The following is a 23,242-nucleotide window of genomic DNA, read 5'->3' on the forward strand; positions in this document are numbered from 1 at the left end:
AATAACCACAAAAATGATATTTGAAATCATTTTTTATCCTTTATCTCTCCATTTAAGCAATCGTCTTACAATCCTTTAGATTTCTGGGGCTTTTGTAAATGCTCTATACAATTGAATGTTACCAAAAGAATGTCAATTTTAATTTTTTTTAGAAGAACCATCTTCCAATCCATGTAGAGATGCAATTTTATTAATGGCAGCACAATAATTTATGACTCAGACCCTCATGGGTTTTTGTTGCTTAATCTTTTTATGCAGGAATGACACTAAAGGGAGATGCATTATTTTTTGGTAGCTATTATATAAAAAAAATGAGCATCCTTAATGTGAAACCATTTACAAGACTCAGTGGATTATGTTGAATCCACAGTAATTCTTGATTATCTCCTGAGATCACTGATACGGGCACAGCCCCAAACTCTGACATGAAAGCTGCTTTTCCTTTCTCAGGAAGCTCTTGCCAAATTGATTTCTGAGTTATGGGATTAGAACCCAAGCCTCTCATTTATCAATAAATAGTTATTTGAAACTATTTTTCATGGCCAAACTCATCAAAAAGTAGAAAGAAATGCTTTTATGTTTGATGCATACATTCAATACACAGAAAAGAAACTTCATGGTATTTGGCCTGGTAGTTTACAGTCCTTAAAAAGGGCTAAGATTTAATCATTTAAAGCATTTGTGTGACCTTGCTATTCTGAATAGTCTAGGGCCGGTCCTCAAAGTGAGGTGGTCCCTGGGCCAGCAGCGTCAGCATCCCCTGGGAGCTTGTTATAAATGCAGATTCTTGGTGTCTGTCCAAGACCTACTGAATCAGAAACCTCTGGGAGTTGGGTCCAGCAATCTATTTTCATAAGCCCTCCAGGTAGTTCTGAAGCATGCCAAATTTTGAGAACCACCACTCTAAGACAATTTGGATTTTCAAAATAGTTTATTTTGACAGATATTGAAGTGTATAGTTTAGTATGTGCACAGATTTGTGCCAGTAACACCATGATCTGATTCCAAAACATTTTCATCACCCCAGTAGGAAATTTTGTACCCAAGTAGTTATCCAGTATTCTCTTTTCTCCCAAGTTCCTGGCAACCACTTATCTGTTTTCTGTCTCTATAGATTGGTCCATTCTGGTTGTTTCATATAAATCAAAGCATGCAATGTGTAGCCTTTTGGGTCTGGCGTCTTTTCACTTAGCATAATGCTTTTAAAGTTCATCCCTGTCGTAGCATCTTCAGCATTTCATTTTTGTTATGGTTGGATGATATTCCAGTGTATGGATATACCACGTTTCTTTTATGTATTCATCAGCTGGGGGACATTTGGCTTGTTTTCACTCTTTTTTTTTTTTTTTTTTTTTTTTTGAGATGGAGTCTTGCTCTGTCGCCCAGGCTGGAGTGCAGTGGCGTGATCTCTGCTCACTGCAGCTTCTGCCTCCTGGGTTCAAGCAATTCTCCTGCCTCAACCTCCCAAGTAGCTAGGATTACAGGCACGAGCCACCACGCCTGGCTAATTTTTGTATTTTTAGTAGAGACTGGGTTTTGCCATGTTGGCCAGGCTGTTCTCGAACTCCTGACCTCAGGCTATCCGCTTGCCTTGGCCTCCCAAATGTTGGGAGTACAGGCGTGAGCCTCTGTGCCCTGCCCTGTTTTCACTTTCTAGCTATAATGAATAATGTTATTATGAACATTCATGTACAAGTTTTGGTGAGGGCCTAGATTCTGATTTCACTGGGTCTGGGGTAGGATCCAGAAGCCCACTGGTTTAGAACCTTATTACTCAAAGTGTGGCTGATGGAGCTGCACCACAGCATCGCCTGGAACTTAATTAATTAATTAATTAATTTTTATTTATTTTTTGAGATGGAGTCTTGCTCTTTCACCCAGGCTGGAGTGCAGTGGCGCGATCTCGGCTCACTGTAACTTCTGCCTCCTGGGTTCAAGTGATTCTCCTGCCTCAGCCTCCCGAGTAGCTGGGATTATAGGCACCTATCACCATGCTCGACTAATTTTTTGTATTTTTAGTAGAGACGGGGTTTCACCATGTTAGCCAGGATGGTCTCCATCTGCTGACCTCGTGATCCGCCCAACTCAGCCTCCCAAATTGCTGGGATTACAGGCGTGAGCCACCACACCCGGCCCCCCTGGAGCTTATTAGAGCTACAGAATCTCAAGCCCATCCAAGACCTTTTGAATCAGAATCAATTTTAACAAACTCTTTAAGTAATTCATGTGCACGTTAAAGTGTGAGAGGCACTAGATTAGGCAGCTAGTCTGAGTCCTTACCCAATGAGTATAATATTGTTCCTTTGACAGAATGCATAGCAAACTCCAAATTAGAAACTTATTAGGGACTGCCTTTATCCACTGCACACAATTTAATACTAAACTGGGGACAAAGATTGTCATTTGAGCCTCCACCATGCCGCCAGTGCACACACAGCACAGTGTACAGCATAAAGCAGATGTTAGACAAAGATACAGTGAAGGAAAACATCAGTTAGCCACTGATTCCTTCAATGGATCCAGTGTGCTTTCAGTGAACCAATGGCCCAGAAACAGTGAGCTCCAGTACTCTGGGGTTGACAGCGTCCCTGTGACCTTAGCACATTAATCACTCTCTCTGATTCTCTATTTCTTTGCCTTTAAAATGGGGATTACGCATGTCGCTCTTCCTGTGGCTGAGTAAAGATTAAATTACTTGGGCGCTCGAGATGTTTATTAGTTGAGGTTCTCCAGAGAAATAGAACCAATAGGCTACACACACACACACACACACACACGCACGCACACATGCACACACACCCTTTCATTCATAATGAGATTTATTATGAGGAATTGGCCCATGTGATTATGAAGGCCAAGGTATTCCGTGATCTGCTGTCTGTAACCTGGAGACCCAGGAAAGCCAGTGGTGTAGTTCAAAGGCCTGAGAGCCTTTGATTGGTGTAGATTCCAATCCAAGTCTGAAGGTCTGAGAACCAGGAACACTGAGGATAGAAGATTGATGTCCCAGCTCAAGCAGTCAGGCAGAGTGAATTCAGCTTCCTCTGCCTTTGTGTGCTATTCAGTCCCTCAATGGATTGCATGAGGTCCACTCACACTGGGGAGGGTCATCTGCTTTACTCAGTCCACCAAGTCAAATGCTAATCTCTTCCAGAAACACCCTCGCCCAGAAAAAATGTTGAACCAGATATCTGGGTATCCCATGGCTCAATCCAGTTGACACATAAAATTAACCTCACAAGGTGATAACTGGGACTGATTGAGAGATGCTCCCCACAAACCCCCAAGAAGATGAGAAGGAGAAAAAACATTGGTTTCTGAGAGTTAAACTCTAAAGGAAGCACAGAAAGAATCTGCACACATCTGTAAAGTTACTCTGCTCAGAAACAACAGATCCCAGGCCTGAGCCTGGAATGAAAGAACCTTGAGAAGATGAGGAAATTGGAAGAGAGCTTGATCAGTGTGGAGTAACAGGAAGGACAGAGACAAAATGAGCCTGAGCCAGGGGTTGCAACCTGGCACCCTGCTCTGCTGCCTGCCTCCCACCTTGCTATTTTTCTGGAAAAACTGGACAAAGTGCTTTTCTAGTGGCAGCACTAGGCTGGAGCTGTGTGGTGGCTGCCCCCTTTCTAGGGAGCTGCTGTGTCCCATCCTGTTTCCAGCACTTCTTGCACCAGCACAGGTGACTTGCCCGTGTCACAGGCCACTACGTGCCTGGCCTCAGTAGGCATCTGAGTGTGCCATCCCTGGAGTGGGGAGACTTTACACAGATGACAGCTCTAGTTGTGAATCCGTTAGTTACCTTTCTGGCCTCATAATAACTGCGTCTGTCTGAGGTTGATTAATGTGTCTCTCTGCCCCTAAGAAATGATGAGGCTGGCCTTATGTACGGATTGAGTCTGTTTCCTGGCTCTTCATTTGAAACAGAGCTTGGGCAGCATGTACCTGAGATGCAGCTAGTGATGACGGTGGCCATGGCTGTCCTCGTGCAGGAGCTGCTCCCAGGAGCTCTGGCCACTGGGTCCTGTGGCTTTCCTCATTTCTTCTCATGCCTCTTTGAAAAGGCCGAGCCTTCTCAGCTTTGGAGGCTGATAAGATCTGCTCGGCAGACACTTCTGATTTTCTGAATTCACAGGGCCCCTCTCAGCTTTCCTCTGCTTGTTCTACAAAGGGCTGGGCATGTCTAAGCCAGTCCCTAGAGCTGGGAAAAGCTCTGGTCACCATGGGAGCTAAGCAAAAGTTAGGGTGACCATTTCTCCTTTTGTATTGCAGGTACCTTTTGTACCTTCAGATTAAAAGGGACATTTTTCATGGCCGCCTGCTGTGCTCCTTTTCCGATGCTGCCTACCTGGGTGCCTGTATTGTTCAAGGTAAGTCTGGCCACAGCTCACCCATGCCACCATTGCACTGTGGAGCTCCGGCTGTTTCAAGCCTCCCTTCTCTTCCACCCATGGCCATCCTGCCTGTGTCTGTGGCTGGAGACCATGTAGGGCTGGGTACATAGCAACAGAACCCCAACTCACCTTCCCTTCCAAGCCAGTGGGGTCCCGGTGGAAGGCTGGGCTGAGATGTTCACAGGAGCCTCTGCAAAAACAGAGTCCCTCAAAATCCCAGGAGTCAGAGTCAGAAGCTCTCTTTCAAAGGGGCTGGAATGTGGAATGGGTGGGTTTATAAGAAACTCTGAAGGGATGTGGGTATTGTATGTTCTCAGTTCCAAATGCTAGGTGAGAGGCCTAATGGACATATTGAAGAGGGAATCTGCATCTAGGAAGACAGGTGTTAAACAAAGGGGTCATCCCTGGAAGCATTTTTGTGTCTGTCTATCTATCTATCTATCTATCTATCTATCTATCTATCTATCTATCTAATCTATCCATCCATCCATCCTATCTATTCATGTGTGTATGTGTATATATATGTACATGTCTATCATGTCTAATTCCTTAGCTCTTCTAGCTATGGGCGTGGTGAGGAGAGCACAAGTCTCATAAACTGTCACACCACCATTTGAATCTTTCTTCCCATTTCCTGGATGGTTCACCATGGATAAGTTACCAAGTTACCTAAGCTCTTCAGGGTTCAGTTTCTTCATCTATTAAATGGGGTAGTCATCCTCCCTTCCTGGCCATGTGATTTCAGAGACCACTCTGCACCAGGCCAGGGGTAGCGCAGGCCTATTAGAAGTGACTACTGTTCTTTTTCCAGTTGAACAAACCCTAGGGGAAATAGCTAATGTGTTGATGTGGGTTGGGTTCTGAATGTTTCCACCTAGTAAGGAAAGTGGTTTGAGGGAAGGAGGCCTCCAGGGCTTGAGGCACCATATGGCCACGGATGGGCCCAACACCCAAGTGAAAATGGCTCAGGTGTTCTGTTCCCCTGGGCCAGTTGAGAGACAGCTGGAAGGACTCAGATGATCCAGCTGTTGGTAGCATGAACATTAATGACATGTTTATGAGACAGAAGGCAGGGCGGGGGAAAGAGAGAGAGAGACAGAGAGAGACAGAGAGAGATGACTATGTCAATCTTCCAATGGATCTGGAATGACTATGTCAATCTTCCAATGGATCTGGAATAACACAGAAGCTTCTGATGGACCATTAGCTGGTCATCAGTGATGATCATCTGCCTACCACAACACTGAGCTTGTCACTGATTGAGAAACCCGTCATTCTCCTGGGGATTCCCCTGTGGCCCACCGCCCTCCCTGTGGGATGCTCTGTGCTGTGAAATAGTTCCTTTGATCCTCTTCTCAGTTGTGTTTGGTCTCTCTGAGAATTCCGAAGTGGGTGTCTGTGTTGTTCTTCGCCCCCTTCCCTGGGAACAGCTTCATCCTAGATAGCAGATTTTGGCAGAGGTGTTAAAACCCTTGGGTATTCTCCCATTTAAAGCACTACTGTTGATACTGTGATGGGAAACAGCCCTTTCACCGGCACTGAGGTAGAGAATGTGTTTCTGAAAGCTGCCTCTCTTACCTTGGAGTGAAAGGACTATAAATCCCATAGTTCCCTTCCTCCATGGTGAAGGCTGCACATCTTGAGTTAGGGTGCACTGTCTTAGGTAAGAGACAAGGGAATCGATACTAATCCAAGCAACAGACCAGCACATGAGGATTTCAGAATGCATTTAGGCATTAGTGAATTACCATCAATTCTCCAAGGACACGCTCAATATGGATCTATAATGGAAAGCTCGCCATCCTGTTTTCTGTTTGAAATAAAGCCAAGGAGCCTCCATCCAGACGATCAGGGCCCTGTTTTATCCCTCATTGCTATTATTACTGACCACACACACACAGACACTGTGGAGAAAGTAGAGTGGGAAATGGACTGGCAGACCTCAAAAAGACCTTTTGGCTCTCAAATGCAGTGCTGTCTGTGGTCATTTATAGCAAATTCAGCAAAAGTGGTTCATAAAGGTCTGATTCTTGGGTGAGTACTTCAGCAGCTCTGCAGGTCATTGACAAATACAGATATAGATGGGCATTTCAGAACTGCTTATTCTTACAGAGTAATAGGGAAGATGGAGTAAGTGATTAGCAATCAGGAGGTACTGTCGCCCCTCATTGTCTTGTTTGCTAATGCTCTTTCAAGGAGTATGTTTTAAGCGTCAGTATATTCTGAGTTTATAAAAAATAGTCAATCAAGTTGGATGTGGTGGTGCACACCTGTAATTCCAGCTACTTGGGAGGCTGAGGCAGGAGGATTTCTTGAGGCCAGGAGTTTGAGACTAGCCTGGGCAACATAGACAAGACCTTGTCTCCACAAGGAATACAAAACCAGTCAATCACCTGGAGTTTTGCTGCCTGTACATACTGAATCCAACAAGCATATTCAAGACATGCAATGCATTTTCTTTCATAATACAAATTGCAAAACAAACACAGAATCCTTGGGATCTATTCATATTCTTTCTTGGTAAAAATATCTTTCCTGTTCCTTTTACAAAACAGCACCACAGAGGAATTCAACTTATCTCGTCTGCCTGGTATGTTCAACCCCTGTAGAAATCTTGACTCCTGCTGGATATTCAGAACTCAGTCCCGAAGTCACTTCCTCTGATAAGTCTACCTGGACCACTCGAGCTAAAGCAGCTCCCTCCTGCACGTCATTCTTTCTCAGAGCCCTGTTGTGTTTTCTTGCAAACACTTAGATCTTGAGTTGTTTTTGGGCTTATTGTGCATTTCCTCCTATATAGAATCTGATTCCATGGGAGTAGGATCTGGGTGCTTTTTCACAGCAGTCTTCCTGTGTCTGGCACACAGCAGGTTCTCCACTAAATATGTTGAATGAATTGGGGCACTTGCCTGAAATGAATCGGGGCACTTGCCTGAACTCCAGGTGATTGACAGGTTTTGTATTTTTTTGTAGGCAGGATCTCACTATGTTACCCAGGGAGGTCTCGAACTCTGACCTCAAGCAATCCTCCTACCTCAGCCTCCCAAGTAACTGGGATTACAGGTGTGCACCACCACACCTGGCTTGATTGACTGTTTTTAATAAACTCAGAATATACCGAAGCTTCAAACATGCCCTGATTAACCATGGTTAATTGAATCAGGCACAACCATTTAAAGTTTAGTTAAATTTAACATTTCGCTAAATGACTGTGTCTGATTCATTTAACATTTAGTTAAATGATTGTGCCTGATTCATTTAACTTTTAGTTAAATGATTGTGCCTGATTCATTTAACTATGGGAAAGATTGGTTGGCAGTCTGCTGGGATGGTATCACTACCTCATTCATTCATTTGTTCATGTGTTCTCCAAATACTTCCTGAGCAGTTGCTAGGGGGCCACATGGCAATACAAAGTTCCTGTGGGAAGATGGCTAAGGAAACACAGGCCATTGTGACCCTGCGTTGATGGTTAGATGGAGGAACACACAGGCCCGGTCCCTGCTATGAGTGTCCCAGGAGGGCTTCTGACTTAGCAAGGGTGGGTCAGGGAAAGCTCCTGAAGGAGTTGGCCCTGGAGCTAAAGGTCCTGCATCTCAAATTCTTTTGGAATGAGTCCTTTCCAAACCAGGGGAAAGCCTGTTGCTTTTTAGACTTACTGTTTCTGATCTTACTCACCCATTCACTTCAAACTCATTGGATTTTTCTCTTAGAATTGAATCCTTTTAGAAAAGTGCTAGAGTTGGTTTCAAACAGCAGGGCCTCCAGTTGTATGTCATTTGTCACAACTTCAACTTCCAAGTCATGAGCAGGAGGGAGAACCATCGCTGCTTACCCAACTCCTCTTGGTATGAATAGCTAGAAATCTTTATTCATTTAAAAAAACCCTCCTAGCACTTTGGGAGGCCGAGGCGGGCGGATCACGAGGTCAGGAGATCGAGACCATCCTGGCTAACACGGTGAAACCCCGTCTCTACTAAAAATACAAAAAATTAGCCGGGCATGTTGGCGGGCGCCTGTAGTCCCAGCTACTCGGGAGGCTGAGGCAGGAGAATGGCGTGAACCCGGGAGCCGGAGCTTGCAGTGAGCCGAGATCGCGCCACTGCACTCCAGCCTGGGCAACAGAGCGAGACTCCGTCTCAAAAAAACAAAACAAAACAAAAAAAACCTGCCTTCTGCTTAAGGAGAGGTCAGAGTTAAAGACAAGCTTTAGGGAATCAGAGAGCAGGGCCTGTGATGGGGACAGTGTTAATCTTGTCAGCAATCCGGTGCAGTCTTCATAGCATTTCTTCTCTAACTTTTCTAACATTTGCAGTGTTTAGCATTGCAAGTCTATAATATCTCACAAGATTTCCTGGACAGAAAAGTGCACCCTGACAAACGACGCCCCCCCTCACCAACCACTCTGCAAGCTGACATTTGCATTGAAGATGACCCAGTTTCATATTGGTGGTCCATTGTCCCATCACCTATGGAAAATGGAAGCACTGGGATCGTCCATCTCCTAAATATTAATGCCTGTGGCTAGCTCACAGGGGCACAAGCGTGTATGTGTGTGCAGGTGGACATGGTACGTGTATTTCTTTTGGAACACAGGTTGAGTTAATCATCAGTTTATGGCCCACCTCTCATCACTGGTCCCTTTAGGCCCATGGATTGATTGATTGATTTCTCTTTTTCCATTATTCACCATTTCCACTCCTAAGGGCAATGCTTGGTTCATATACATATCTTTGTCTTTGTATCCATCCTTATAAAATGATTAATACTGTTTTTTGTGTCTATACTTCTAAATTTCATAAATTAAATGATGCTATAGAACTCATTGTATTCCCTCCTTCTTATGCTCAGAGCACTGCTTTTGGGATCTGTCCATATTGCATACGTACATCTATTTTGTTGATTTTAACTGTGACAGAGTGTCCCAAAGGGTGCGTCTTCCATGTTTTACTTATCTATCTGTCCCACTAACAATAAACACCCAAGTTGCCTCCAGCTTCTGACTATTATGATTAATGCTGTCATAAAAAAATCCTTGAACATATCCTTTTTTTGCACCTAGAGTTTTTCTAGGAAAAATGTCCAGAAATGGGATTGCTAGGTGATAATATTTGACTAAATACTCCCACCTTGCTCTCTGGAGGAGCAACATGCATCTAGAACCCTTCAGCAGTGCACAAGTATTTTTGTTTTCTTGTGTCTCTGCTAGCTTCCTAGTTTTATTGCCAATGTTATAGGTATAAAGTAACATCTTGTTTTGGTTTGCATATCTCTAATTACTCATGAGTTTGAGCATCTCTCCCTACACTGGCCATTAGGGTTTCCCCTTCTTTGAACTGTCTGTTCGTTATCCTTTGACTATTTCTCTATTAGTCTTCCTGTCCATTAAAAAAATGATATGTAGGGATTTCTTCTTTATTCTAAATATTAGTCCTTATCAGCTTTAGATTGTGAAAATATGTTCTTTAAAGTTGTCATCTCTCTATTACTTTGACTCTGATGTCCTCTATTAAACAGAAATAAATTTTAATTTTGGTATGATCAAATTAATCAATTTCCCCTTTGTGGCTGATAGTATTTTGGGTCTTATTTTAGAAGTCTTCCCTCGCTGTGGTATATGTTCTAGGTTGTTTTAAGAACTCTGTAATTTGAATTTTGTCCAGAAGCTTTAAAGAGCTTTGCTTTCCTCCTGGTTATATACTTTTCCAGTCATTGGATGATGTGACAATGAAGGGACAGTGGATACAAATTACAGAGTTGGATGTAATTTTTCAGATGCACTCAAGGCATAGTAATTTTTTTTCTACTTCAAAGTCATATTGGTGATCAGGTTCTTCTAATACAATTTTCCCACTATCTTTAGTCTACTCTCCTGGGCCATATCTTTTGTTTCTTCCAGAGACGCTTGCTTCTTCTGGCTCATTTTCCTTAGCATGGTTGTGGAACCAATAGAAAGTATTCTTGATGACAGACATCACCTTTGCCCTTCTGTGCTGTGGTTCACACACGCATCTCTGCTTGGCCTTCTGGGTACTCAGAGATGTGTAGGCATTTCTCTTTTTACCCTTGAAGATCCTCTGGAGGTGCCCTTTGTTAGTGTCAGCTGAAGAATCATGAAGTATATAAATTTGGAAAGAAGAGCTTTATTTCTCACAAAGGGTTGCTGCTTGCAGGGTGGCCATTCTGACAGGTGGGGAAACGTAGATTCTGGCCAGAAGCTGGAAACAAGCATTTCAAGGGTGGGAAGAATAAGACAAAGATTTATGCTGAATGGGGTGGCCAAGTATACATATTCAACAGGTTATAGTAGGAGCTATGAATATTCACAAAAGGAAGGCACAGGCATGCATAGTAGGCTAGCACATAAGCAACATGCATCCCATGTTCACTTTTGGGTGGAGACTTAACATTTAAATGTATTATCATTAGGGCCTATACAACAAAAGGTGAAGCAGAGGACACAAAGGCCCTCTGTGCACAGCCTCCATAGACTGGCCAGAACCACTTTGTGGTCAGTGGTCTCTTACCAGGAAGGAATGCTGGTCAGTTACTGTGTCAAAACCACAAAAGGGAGAGGCAGCATCGGCGATTGGTTGATATCAGTGGTGCAGTCTTTCAAAAGGGCTGGTTTCTGTTTAACCCTTGGTGTAGGAAACCTAATAGCAATTAATGAGGGGGAGTATGATGAGGTCTGACCTCATCATGTCTGGGAACTCAGTTTTCAAGAGTTCTCTGGGGCCTCTTGGCCAAGTGGAGGCAATGTTCAGTCTGTTGGGGGGCTTAGGATTTTATTTTTATTTCTCATTACAATCCAGCAACAACTTTAATCTAGTATGCTCTTCTGTTTTAGATGTATACTCCTTAATTTCAAGAGCAATCAATTTGTTTTTAAGTGCAATCCCGCTGGGTTTCTTCTAGTGATTTTTCAATGAATAAGCCACACCTGCATAAGCCTCAGAGCAGGCAGCTCCAGTCAGGGAATTCCTGGACCCAGAGAATATTAGCTGTGAATGGAACCCCGAGGAATGTCCACTGGTTTCCATCTAAAGGTGGTACCACCTCCTATCCTGGGGAGCATTTGGAAATACTGGGGCGGGGGCATTAAATTTTTTAAAAATGTAAAACATTTTAAATCAACAAACATATATATTTATGGTATACAACCTGATGTTTTGAAATATGTATGCATTGTGGAATGGCTAAACCAAGCTTTATGTATGCATTACTTCTTATACTTATCATTTGTTTTTGTGGTGAGAACAATTAAAAGCTACCCTCTCAGGGGTTTTTAAGTATACAATACGTTGTTTCTAACTATAGTCTCCATGTTGCACAATGCTCTCTTGAATGTATTCCTTCTATCTAATTGAAATCCTGTATTCTTTGACTAACTTCTGGGAGAGAGCAGTTTTGATGGTCACAGTGCCTGGGTATGCTGCTAGCATCTAGTACCTGAAGGGTAGAGCTACTAGATGTCCTACAGTTCCTTAGAAAATCTGAAATAATAAAATTGTTCAGCCCTCAAAATGCCAATGGTGTCCCCACTGAAAAACAGTAATTTAGATCCTTTATTATACTGATAAAGAAGGTGAGACCCAGAGAAGATTCTCAAGATCCCAAGCTCACACAGCTTGATCTGAACTGGAATATGAGCCTCTAGACACTCAGGCTTTCTCTGGGTACAGATACATATTTTTGGGTGAGCTTATTCCAGCCTCTTCTTTTGGATGGCAGGAGGCATTCCGTATGCACCACGCTCATGTTATTGTTTTTAATCTTTCTCTGTCTCTTTATTTTTTCACTCATCACAGCTGAGCTTGGTGATTACGATCCTGATGAGCATCCTGAGAATTACATCAGTGAGTTTGAGATTTTCCCCAAGCAGTCACAGAAGCTGGAAAGAAAAATAGTGGAAATTCATAAAAATGAACTCAGGTAATTACTGAGTAGACATTTGTGAAAATGATAAAGGTGAGAAAATATTCTTACTGCAGGGAATGTGGAAATCACATCGCGAAGGAGGAATATTTGTGATGTATGGGTAGGCTGTTTTGGGTGGCAGCGCAATTTTTCTGGGCACTGTCAAGGACACCCTGGTGTCCTCCGTCAGTAACAATCTCAACATTGTGGAGTCCCATGAGTGGCTGTTTATGATCCATCAGTAGTTATTAGATCCATATATTTTCTTCCACATATGGATTTTTAAACACGCTGAGCTTCTGAAAGTGGAATCTAAGGTAAATAAGTAAACCTTTCTGATTTGAATTTTGTGTTATCTTTTTCCTACCGGTGGCCGTAGCTGGAAGCATTGACTCCAAGTAGAGTAGAATACATTGGGAAGACTCCCTTTGCTGAGCTACTCTCAAGCTGACAGATTTAGTGTCTGATCCTCTTTTTCTCACCTGCGATGCTTCAATGACAGCTGCATAGTAGCAGTGGTAGAAGCAAAATTGCATACAGCGTTCACCACGTTCCCAACACTGTTCTAAGCACTTTGCACGTATTAACTCGTTTAATCTTCACAACAACCTAGGAGATAGGTTATTGTTATTTCCATATTACAGATGAGGGAACCGAGGCACAGAGAGGTTAAACAACTTACCCAAGGTCACGCAGCTAGTAAGTATCAGAGCTGGGATTTGAATTCTGGCAGTCTTGGTCTAGAGTCTGTGCCTTTATGCACTGTGTGATGCTTACACTCTACGTGGGCTGCTGGGAATAAAATGAAGTGTGTGTAGGGATCATTGCCAACTTGGAATTCAGGTAATTCAAGTAGTCTAGTCTGTAACTAGAATTTAGATACTGTGCAAACTACAGAAAAAAAAAATCATTTTGTTAACAGCAAGCATGGGCAGTGTTGTGACAAGTGTTGATGAAAAACTGCAAGAACTGAGATGCTTCCATGTTCTAGGCCTCTGGTAAGTATAAAGAAAATTGCATCACTGGATTATGCATTCTGGAACAGACAACTGTCCCGGTGTGAGGAAATTGTTCTAGCTCCCTCCTTTATGCAGGCGCGCCCCCTACTGGTGAGTCTGGGAAGAGTATACGTGAGGGCATTCAAGGTGGCAGCTAATTTCAGCTGGGAAAATATGACGCTTAGTCTTAGAGATAAAGATGATTAGACATCAAAACATTGTACCACTTTCAGAAAGCAACATGCCATCTATGTGGGTAATTTTAGAGTATTGTCTCCTAATGAAAAGACTTGTTGAAGATACATGAAATTCTCAGTACTCTTTTGCTATTTTGGAGACAAATGTACTAGAGGTAGAAATAAAGTTCCGATATTTTTGTGGAGGGGTTTGTGGCGGAGCAGTGTTCTGGGGAGCACAGGGTGAGAATCCCTGGATAAAGGAGTTGCAGCCACTGTTTGAATTGATAGGAGATGGGAATGGAAAGGTTTTCTATGCCCTGAATTTGCAGGGCCTCTAATGCTCAGAACATACGATAATAATATACACTTATTGAGCATTCACTTACTAGATGCCAAAACATTGTGCTAAGAGCTTTAAGTGCATTATCCCACTCAGTTCTCCCAAACTCTATTAGATGGGCGCTATTGTTCTTTCTAGTGTGGGATGAGGAAAGTACAAGCTGAAGTGGTTAAAGGACTTGTGCTGAGTAAATAGTGGAGTCAGGACTTGACCCTTGGGTTACCTGGCTCAAGGTATGCCCATGCTCTTCTCCCTTTGTTGAGTGTTTAAAGGGAATCAGGTAGTCGGGTAGGTGTTTCACGGTGATCACCATGTCAGCGGTGCCTGAGGATGGAGAACCAGGGCAGGAGGGCCAGTTAGTAATTTCTGGTATTCAGAGAAGAAACGCGAAGGACCTGAAAAAGAATAGGAGTAAAGGAAATTGAAAGAAGAGAGTCATGAGAGGCGTTGCAGCCAGACTTGGTGATCCACAATTTCATGAGAAAATGAGTGAATCACAGAAGATTCCAAGTTGTTTTATTAACATTCAGAAAGCTGTAGCTTGGACCCCGGGCCAGCACCTGGGCTTTTGGAGATCCCTGAAAGTGGTCATCATGCACTCAGGGAAGACAGGGGATCATCAGTCAGTCGCGCTTTATAAATCTTGGAAGTAAGTTCTGTGGTTTGATCAAAGCTGCCATTCTATGGCACATGTGGTCCTGCACATTTGAAACATCCATTAAGCCTTTGTGAAGAGGTCGGAGTTGTATGCCTGAAGGATGAACCTGTCAGGAATCATATCACCTTGCGAGGACAGCTTCAGGGGGTATTTCCCTGTATATTTTTGCTCATTCTAAGTAGTTCTGTATTTCATTCAGCATCAGTGCAGCAGAGAGATACTTTTGGTTTGGAGGGTAAGATAAGAAGAGCAGAAGAGGCTGACAGTGCAGAGGGACAGGAGCTTTCTTGCGTCTGATGGGAAAGCTGCTACAGGGACTGAAGGTGCTCTGGGGGTGCCACCACCCCTTCATACACAGGTCAAGAAAGTGTTACCTGTCTTGTGTAAGGAATTGGGCCTTGGTTGAATTACTCTGAAAACCTGACCGTGCCAGGAAGGAGTCATGGATGGAGGAGACCTGTGCTTGGCTGCACCAAGCCATGGTCATCCTGCTCTCCAGAGTCACCACAACACCCATGACCCTCCCACTTAGCTAGGGATGGTGTGCGGCCATCGAACTGCTGTTCTGAAGACTTCCTGAGAGGATTCCAGTTGACTTGTGTTGGGGTTTGAGGGACCCAATAAATAACCTCCTTCTTCCTTCCTGCTTTCTGAATCAGCTGAGAAATAAAACACAACAGGTGCTCAAATATTAGCAGAAATGATGATTTACAGGGAGATCAACATTTTACCTCAGGAGGGGGTGGTTTCACAACCTTCTCCCAGCCTTTTTATTGATTAGGATTATTCTGCTCCTGTAATCTCGGAGAGAGGAACAAAAGCTGCCATTCTTGGCAGAAAATTAATGAGAGAGATAAAAGAAATTTCCTCTCTGGGAGGCTACAGACTGCTTGAAGGTGGGACCAAGATGGCCTGATAGATAGGCATGAATAACAGAGTTCTTTGGGGGATGGTGGGGGGGGGAGAGAGAGAGAGAGAGAGAGAGAGAGAGAGAAACTGACTCTTCCTTGGAGTTTTAAGAAGACCAACATTTTATGAAGAATTTTCATGAACTAAATTAGATTGATGACTGAAGGTAAAAGTTCATGCTTGGATCAATGTTTCTTCTTCTGAGTCCTTCACTGTACTGGAGGAGATAGGATAGGGAGAAGCCACAGTCTTGCAAATATAGTAGCATATTATAGTTATTGATCATCTCTATATCAGTCAAGATCAGTTAGATTTTGCTGAGGAAACAAACACCCAATGCTCAGTGGCTTAGAGCAAGAAAGGCTTCTTCTTTACTCTGCTCTGTGCCCACCAGAAGCCAGCTGGGGGGCTCTGCCCACCATTGTCACTCAGGGAAGTCAGAAGCTTGGATTTGCCAGATGTTGAGCCACAAGGAAAAGAGCTCTGGAAGGTCATGCTTCATTTCGGAAGTGATTCATATCACTTCTACTTATAACTCTCTGATCAGGACCCATCCCAAGATCTTACCCAGGATCAAGGAAATGCAATTCTATGGTGTTCAGAAGGTAATAGGAGCTGGAAACAGTGGGCACCCAGCCCTTAATGGCCCTCACAACCTCATTGACTAATAGAGTTGTTTTTCTTTTTTAAATAGACTTTATTTTTTAAAAGAGATGTTTAGGTTTACAGCAAAATTGAAAGGAAGGCACAGAGATTTCCTCTATACCCCTGTCCCACACATGCATAGCCTCCCTCATTATCAATATCCCTCCTAGAGTGGTACATGTTTTACAACCGATGAGCCTACATTGATACGTTATAATCACTCATAGTTGATAGTTTACATTAGAGTTCATTCTTGGTGTACACTTTATGGGTTTGATGAATGTATAGTATCATTCCATTGCAACACCAATACCATTATAGTATCATACAGAGTAGTTTCCCTGTCCTAAAAATCATGCCTCCTTCTCCCCTAACCCCTGGCAACCACTGATCTTTTTACTGTCTCTATAGCTTTTGCCTTACCCGGAATGTCATAGCTGGAATCATACAATGTGTGACATCATACAATGTAGCCTTTTCAGATTGGCTTCTTTCACTCAGTAATATGCATTTAAGTTTCCTCCATGTCTTTTCTTGGTTTGAGAGCTCATTTCCTTTTGGCATAAAATAATATTCCATTGTCTGTATGTATCATAGTTTATCCATTTACCTGCTGAAAGACATCTTGGTTGCTTCCAATTTTGAGCAATTATGAATAAGGCTGCTATAAATAACTGTGTGTAGGTTTTTGTGTAGACATAAGCTTTCAACTCATTTGGGTAAATACCAAACACCATGATTGCTCTATCATATGGTAAGAGTATGTTTAGTTTTATAAGAAACCACCACCACACTGTTTTCCAAAGTGGCTGTAGCATTTTGCATTCCCACCAGCAGTGAATGAGAGTTCTTGTTGCTCCACATCCTTGCCAACATTTGGTGGTGTTAGTGTTCTGGATTTTGGTCATTCTAATAGATGTGTAGCTAATAGAGTTTCATTTAGAAGGATTTTTATACAGGCATCTTTGGGCCTTTTAATATCATGTGAACTAGATGATATGGAGATGTGTCACTTACATAACCCACTGAGCTGAATGATTCTTCTAGGTTAGGGCCATTTAAATATTTTTGGCTTTCTGGGTCATATGGTCTCTAGTGCAGTGACTCAGCTCTGTTTTGGTAAAGCAAAAGCAGATATAGACAATTCATAAATGAGTGGGCCATGATTCAATAAAACTTTGTTGACAACACAGGTGGCAGGCCACATTTGGCCTATGGGTCCTAGCTTGCTGACTCCTGTTCTAAACACATGGCAGACCAGGTATGGAATCAATTTCTACTTCACTCTCCTGCCTCTGTAGATAATTTTAAGTTATCAGGAGCCATATTTGTTTGTAAAACTGTGTGTGAAAAATAATCTCTTGTAATTTTCAGACTTTAAGCTTGGTGTGCAGAGATGAGGTCCTACCTGGGACTGGTTTAGAAATAGGTTATTCCTCCCTCTACAGCCCTCTGGTGACTGGAGGAAGCCATTGCTACAACCCCTTAGGACTTGATGGTCCTCTGTTTTTTTGTTTTTGTTTTTTTTTTTTGAGCTGGAGTTTTGCTCACTGCAACCTCCGCCTCCTGGGTTCAAGCAATTCTCCTGCCTCAGCCTCCGGAGTAGCTGGGACTACAGGCATGCGCCACCATGCCGGGCTAATTTTGTATTTTTAGTAGACATGGGGTTTCTCCTTGGTCAGGCTGGTCTCAAACTCCCAACCTCAGGTGATCCGCCCGCCTCTGCCTCCCAAAGTGCTGGGATTACAGGTGTGAGCCACCGTGCCTGGCCAGTCCTCTGTTCTTTTTGTCCCTCTTGGTTTCTGTTTTCCACAGCTTTAATCAAAGCCACCTGGGGTAAGAGGAAATACCCATTCCGTTAGTCCTGAGGGTGCTCGGAGGGGGTTTAAGATCAAGAATTAAGATTGCTTTTACCATAAAGAACCCTGATAGACTTTGCTGGAGGTATTTCCTAGAGTTTCTACTCAGCTAGTTTTTTCTTCCTCTCATCACCAGTTCATCAGGTTTGTCATTAGAGACAGAGACATTTGCATTTACTTCAGTCATAGGTCATCAGCTTTTAAATATTCAAAAGGCTCAATTGGCAGTAAAGCAGTTTTGATGAAGTATCTTCTTTGCCCTTAAAGAGCAGGGAAATCATCCAACTAGCCACACTATAATGATCCAGGGCAGTGAGGTTTGTGCTGGAAGCAAGAATGACACAGTGTGTTTTTTAAACAGAGTAATTATCTCTATTTCTTTTTTTTTTTTTTTTTTCTTTTTTTTTTAATTATACTTTAGGGTTTTAGGGTACATGTGCACAATGTGCAGTTTTGTTACATATGTATCCATGTGCCATGTTGATTCCCTGCACCCATTAACTCGTCATCTAGCACTAGGTGTATCTCCCAATGCTGTCCCTCCCCCCTCCCCCCACCCCACAACAGTCCCCGGAGTGTGATGTTCCCCTTCCTGTGTCCACGAGTTCTCACTGTTCAATTCCCACCCATGAGTGAGAACATGCGGTGCTTGGTTCTTTGTCCTTGCGATAGTTCACTGAGAATGATGTTCTCCAGTCTCATCCATGTCCCTACAAAGGACACGAACTCATCATTTTTCATGGCTGCATAGTATTCCATGGTGTATATGTGCCACATTTTCTTAATCCAGTCTATCGTTGTTGGACATTTGGGTTGGTTCCAACTCTTTGCTATTGTGAATAGTGCCGCAATAAACATACGTGTGCATGTGTCTTTATAGCAGCATGATTTATAGTCCTTTGGGTATATACCCAGTAATGGGATGGCTGGGTCAAATGGTATTTCTAGTTCGAGATCCCTGAGGAATCGCCACACTGACTTCCACAATGGTTGAACTAGTTCACAGTCCCACCAACAGTGTAAAAGTGTTCCTATTTCTCCACATCCTCTCCAGCACCTGTTGTTTCCTGATTTTTTAATGATGGCCATTCTAACTGGTGTGAGATGGTATCTCACTGTGGTTATCTCTATTTCTTAAAGGTTATATTCTCTGTAAATCATGCACCATGGCTATAGTTTAAAAAAATGGAGTTATCATTTTAAAAACATCTAGCTTTCTAGAAACAAATAACCTGACATGAAAAATATCCTCTACCTTTGCTTCTGATGACTAGATCACAAGAGCCCTCTTAAGAAATGTTTTTGTCAGTTTTGAGAAGTGTGTTTATTGTGTAAAAAGAAGACAAGAAATAAATGTCTGGTTATTTTACAACCCCAATCTTTCTTAAGTTGCGTTTTCTCTTTGTCATCGATCTCTCTCCCTGTATCATTTCCATTCCCAAGTCCCTTCCAAACTCATAGAATGTCTCTCCCTGGTAGATTATCAAATCAATTTGCATTTTTTGTTGCTATTTGGTATAGCACCTTTCTTAGGAAGGGGGAAGATGGGATGATTTGGGATCAAATGTGTTCACTGTAAAAATGAAGTCCTTGCATTTTATGGCCTAGAATAAAGGACATTTCTAGGGAGGGATGGGCTGGGGCAAGTGGTATGCATGTCCAAGCCATTCATGTTTTTTATACAGATGAAATCTAGCTACCATGACCTTAAGGGGCAAAAAGCAATGTTACCAAAGTGCAATGTGGCCACGAAGAAGGAGAGAGGGTTGTATTATTGAAAGTAGGATATAATTCTCTGATTATATCTCACATGTGATTCTAACTTACGCTAGAGCTAAAGATTCTTTGAACTTTCAATGAGACTATAACAGTGAATTTATCCAGAGGATATTTATCCATCCTTCTATCCATTTATATTTCATCCATACATCCAGGCACCTTTCCATCCATCCATTCATACCACTAATATTTATTGAAGAGCAGCCTTTTGTGAGGCACTGTAGTAGTGTGGGATGGCCTAGCCCAGATTTTCAGCCATTTCATCCCCAAGCTGAGGTCTCCTTCATCATCCACACTCCCCTATGACCTTATGGTTTGAAAGATTTTATCCACAAAATAATTCATGAAGCAACAATTAATTTGCCTCCTAATTTTTATTAGTCAAAGACAGTTTTGACTACCATTTAGCGCCTTCGACTATCAAGAGGTCACTAGCCAACAGCAAAGAAATTTGACAGCCAATTTCTATGCTTAAGGGATCCTTGGAGTCCAAAGCAGGAGTTATAAAATGACAGTTCTTGGACTACACTGTGACCCAGATGTATGTAGTTTGAGCCAAATAATAGCTCTAGAAAATGGAACCAGTTGCCATAAAGTTCTGGCTTCAGTTGTGACTGGGGTTTTGGTCACATGGCTCCCTAACTTCTGTGTGGCAACACTCAGCAGCAGTGCCTCTTTAAAAGAATCCTTTGTCTCTGAATTGCCACCATCCCTGCTCTGCCAGCTTACCTTCTCCTTCCATTGAGTTTGCAGCCACCATTTTTTTTTTTACAGATAAAACAGAGTTCTGAGAAATTAACTTATCCAAGGCTACACAATTATGAAGCAATAGAACTTGACCTGAAATTTGAGTTTCCGTGCATTGTGCGCTAATATCTTTCTAAGTTGAGGCTCTCCTATAAGCCTTGTCCCTGCATGGCCCCAGGGTGTTACCACTGTCTCCTTCATAGCGTGGCAGCTATCCAAATTTGCAGCATTTTATCTAATGCTCTGCATAAAGATGGCTCCTAAAGGATTTGCAAGAGATAATGTCCCTCTCTAAGTAAAAGATTGGAAATGACAGACTGGGAACTCTCATTTCCTTTCCATTTAGGATGTAGAAAGGCATGAGATATTGATCTCTCCTAACACCAAAATAACACCGACAAGCTGGCTAAATTACAAAATCATATTTTTTGAACCCATCTGAGAGCTGAAGATGCAAATAGGCCTAAATGTATTAAAATCCAGAATGTCCTTCTTAGGAGAATGGAGATGTATAGCTGCTTTCACTTCTGGTGGAGTGACAGGAAGAGAAGGATTACACCCTAGGTCAGGGCTAAGGGCAACTAGGCAAACTTTTAACCAGCACAAGAGCTGAGTGAAATCCCCCAGAGGCACTCCAGACCTTCAGCCTGGGTGGGGAAGCCCTTGCTGATGGCAGGAGGCAGGATGTCAGGGAGGAGAAAGGTCTTCTAAAGTCAGAGGGCCAGGGATGACACTGAAGAGCAAAGGAATCTCTCTCCAGCCCACATTCCACAGGAATGCTATAAAGCATAGAAAGCTCCCTGCAGTCACTGAGTGCTGAAGTCCCAAGCCCTGCTGAAGGGCAAGTCTTGAGAGCACTCCCAAACATTTGAAGCCAGTGGTGTGGAAAATCTTTTATTCCAACAAAGCTAAATCTAAGTAAAGTTGCAACCAAGTTGCAGCAAACTGTAATCTAAGCCAAATTGAGAATTCTGTTTTTCAGAAGTAGAAGACCATTATATTGGTCTTCTATACCATTACATTGGTCTTCTGCCCATGAATTTAATTCTAGAGCTCCTAGGCTCAGATGGGTCAGAGGCAACCAGAACCATCCCCTTCCCTGCCAACTGTGTTCCAAGCAGTCCAGCTTATTGCTGGCAAGATCCACATCTTATTCCACAATTAATGTCCACTAATAATTGACATTTATTCCTGGGATGCTATCTGGTTTTGTACTGTATGTAATGGTATGCTAAAGGAGGATCAATAAAAGGGAGATTGTTCCTTTTTGTCTAAAATTACTCAAAACTGGCAGAAGGGAGACATACAGTTAAATACACAATTACTTTACCTCATCTAATATATTAGAAAAGCCTATCTTTGGAGAATTGTTAGCTCTTTGAAAAGAATTCAACTAATCACTGGTCTTTACCTTTAAATGTCTCATTAGAGACACTATTAATCTGAGTGGAACATTTCCTGGTGCAATATTTGACGGACAGAAAATCATTATTTTCCATTACCAGAATTTTTGCCAGAAACAGATGCCCAGTGGGAGATTCAAGGAAAAAACCCCAACCTTTCTATTTAATTGATCTTAGTGTCTTCCTGAAAAAATGGATCATTAAATGGTTTCTTCCTTGGTGAGTCTGGGCCTCAGGAGTCTCCAGTCCTATCAGGGTCCCTGCCTTTTCTCCTTTGGTTTTGATCTTTTTGCCTTCTCTGAGCATTTGCAGTTAGCTTTTCCCTGTGTATGACATTTTCAATTAAGTCTTTTAAATGCTTAGCCAGTGGAGATCTGAGGTTAAGCCCAAAGCAAATGATGCTTACTTGAGAATTATTTTAAAGATAGGCCTTTGCTTTGTGGTAAATATCTCGACGTCCTGCTTGACATTCCCCTCAGCACAGTATTTCTGACTTCAGCCATATGTAGGGCTAGCAAGGGAACACATGGTAGTCTGAGGGCAAGGACAGAACATACTGTGTGTTAAGCACTAGTCTAACAGATTCACATCTGTTATCTGCTTAATCTTTGCATCAAATCTTGGAGGTAGGTACTCTTTTTACAGAAACACCTTCATTTTTTAGAATCAAATAGACATGGCTTCCTATGGTTTCATGTTCCTGTGTTCTGGACCCAGATCAGGGTTCAGAAAACCATTTTTTATACCAGATCAACTAGCAAATATTTTAGGCTTTGTAGAACATACAGTCTTCATTGCAACTACTACTGTTGCAGCATGACAGCATGTATAGAGAATATGCAGATAAGTGGGTGTGACGATGTTCCAATAAAACTTTATTTATGGACACTGAAATTTGAATGTCATGTAATTGTCATGAGTCATGAAATATTATTCTTTTGATTTATTTAAACTATGTAAGAATGTAAAACCCATTCTTAGTTTGAGGGCTGTACAAAATCAGGCGGCAGGCAGTCCAGATTTGGCCTGCAGGTTTTAGTTTCAGATTAAAATGGAGATATCACTATTCTCTAATTGGATCTGAGTATCAGTTACCTGGAATGAATTGCCTTATCATTGATAAATGGCAATGTTTAGAATTTGAAAAAGTTGCAATTTAAATGAATTTTTTAGGTGGGTTTCAGTGGCTCACCCCTGTAATCTTTGCACTTTGGGAGGCTGAGGTGGGAGGATCACTTGAGCCCAGGAGTTTGAGACCAGCCTGGGCAACATGGTGAAATCCCGTCTCTACAAAAAATACAAAAATTAGCCAGATGTAGTGGCATGCTCCTGTAGTCCTAGCTATAGGAGGCTGAGGTGGGAGGGTCACTTGAATCTGGGAGGTCGAGGCTGCAGTGAGCTGAGATAGCAT

General features: G+C 42.5%; 1 protein-coding gene across 3 annotated transcripts in view; it reads left to right on the forward strand.

Annotated features, from left to right (window-relative positions):
* FRMD3 (FERM domain containing 3) overlaps positions 1–23,242 on the forward strand; it is a 300,351-nt gene that overhangs the window by 199,712 nt on the left and 77,397 nt on the right. For all 3 annotated transcript variants that reach the window (XR_008656633.2, XM_055272137.2, XM_055272136.2), the window contains exons 5-6: positions 4,273–4,370; positions 12,206–12,329. Coding sequence is in view for 2 of the 3 variants with exons in the window: in XM_055272137.2 (XP_055128112.1) it covers positions 4,273–4,370; positions 12,206–12,329 (222 nt within the window). In the remaining variant the exon portion in view is untranslated. The remainder of the gene's footprint in view (positions 1–4,272; positions 4,371–12,205; positions 12,330–23,242) is intronic.

The sequence above is a fragment of the Symphalangus syndactylus genome, chromosome 3 (genome assembly GCF_028878055.3).
Source record: "Symphalangus syndactylus isolate Jambi chromosome 3, NHGRI_mSymSyn1-v2.1_pri, whole genome shotgun sequence".
Classification (NCBI taxonomy): Eukaryota; Metazoa; Chordata; class Mammalia; order Primates; family Hylobatidae; genus Symphalangus; species Symphalangus syndactylus.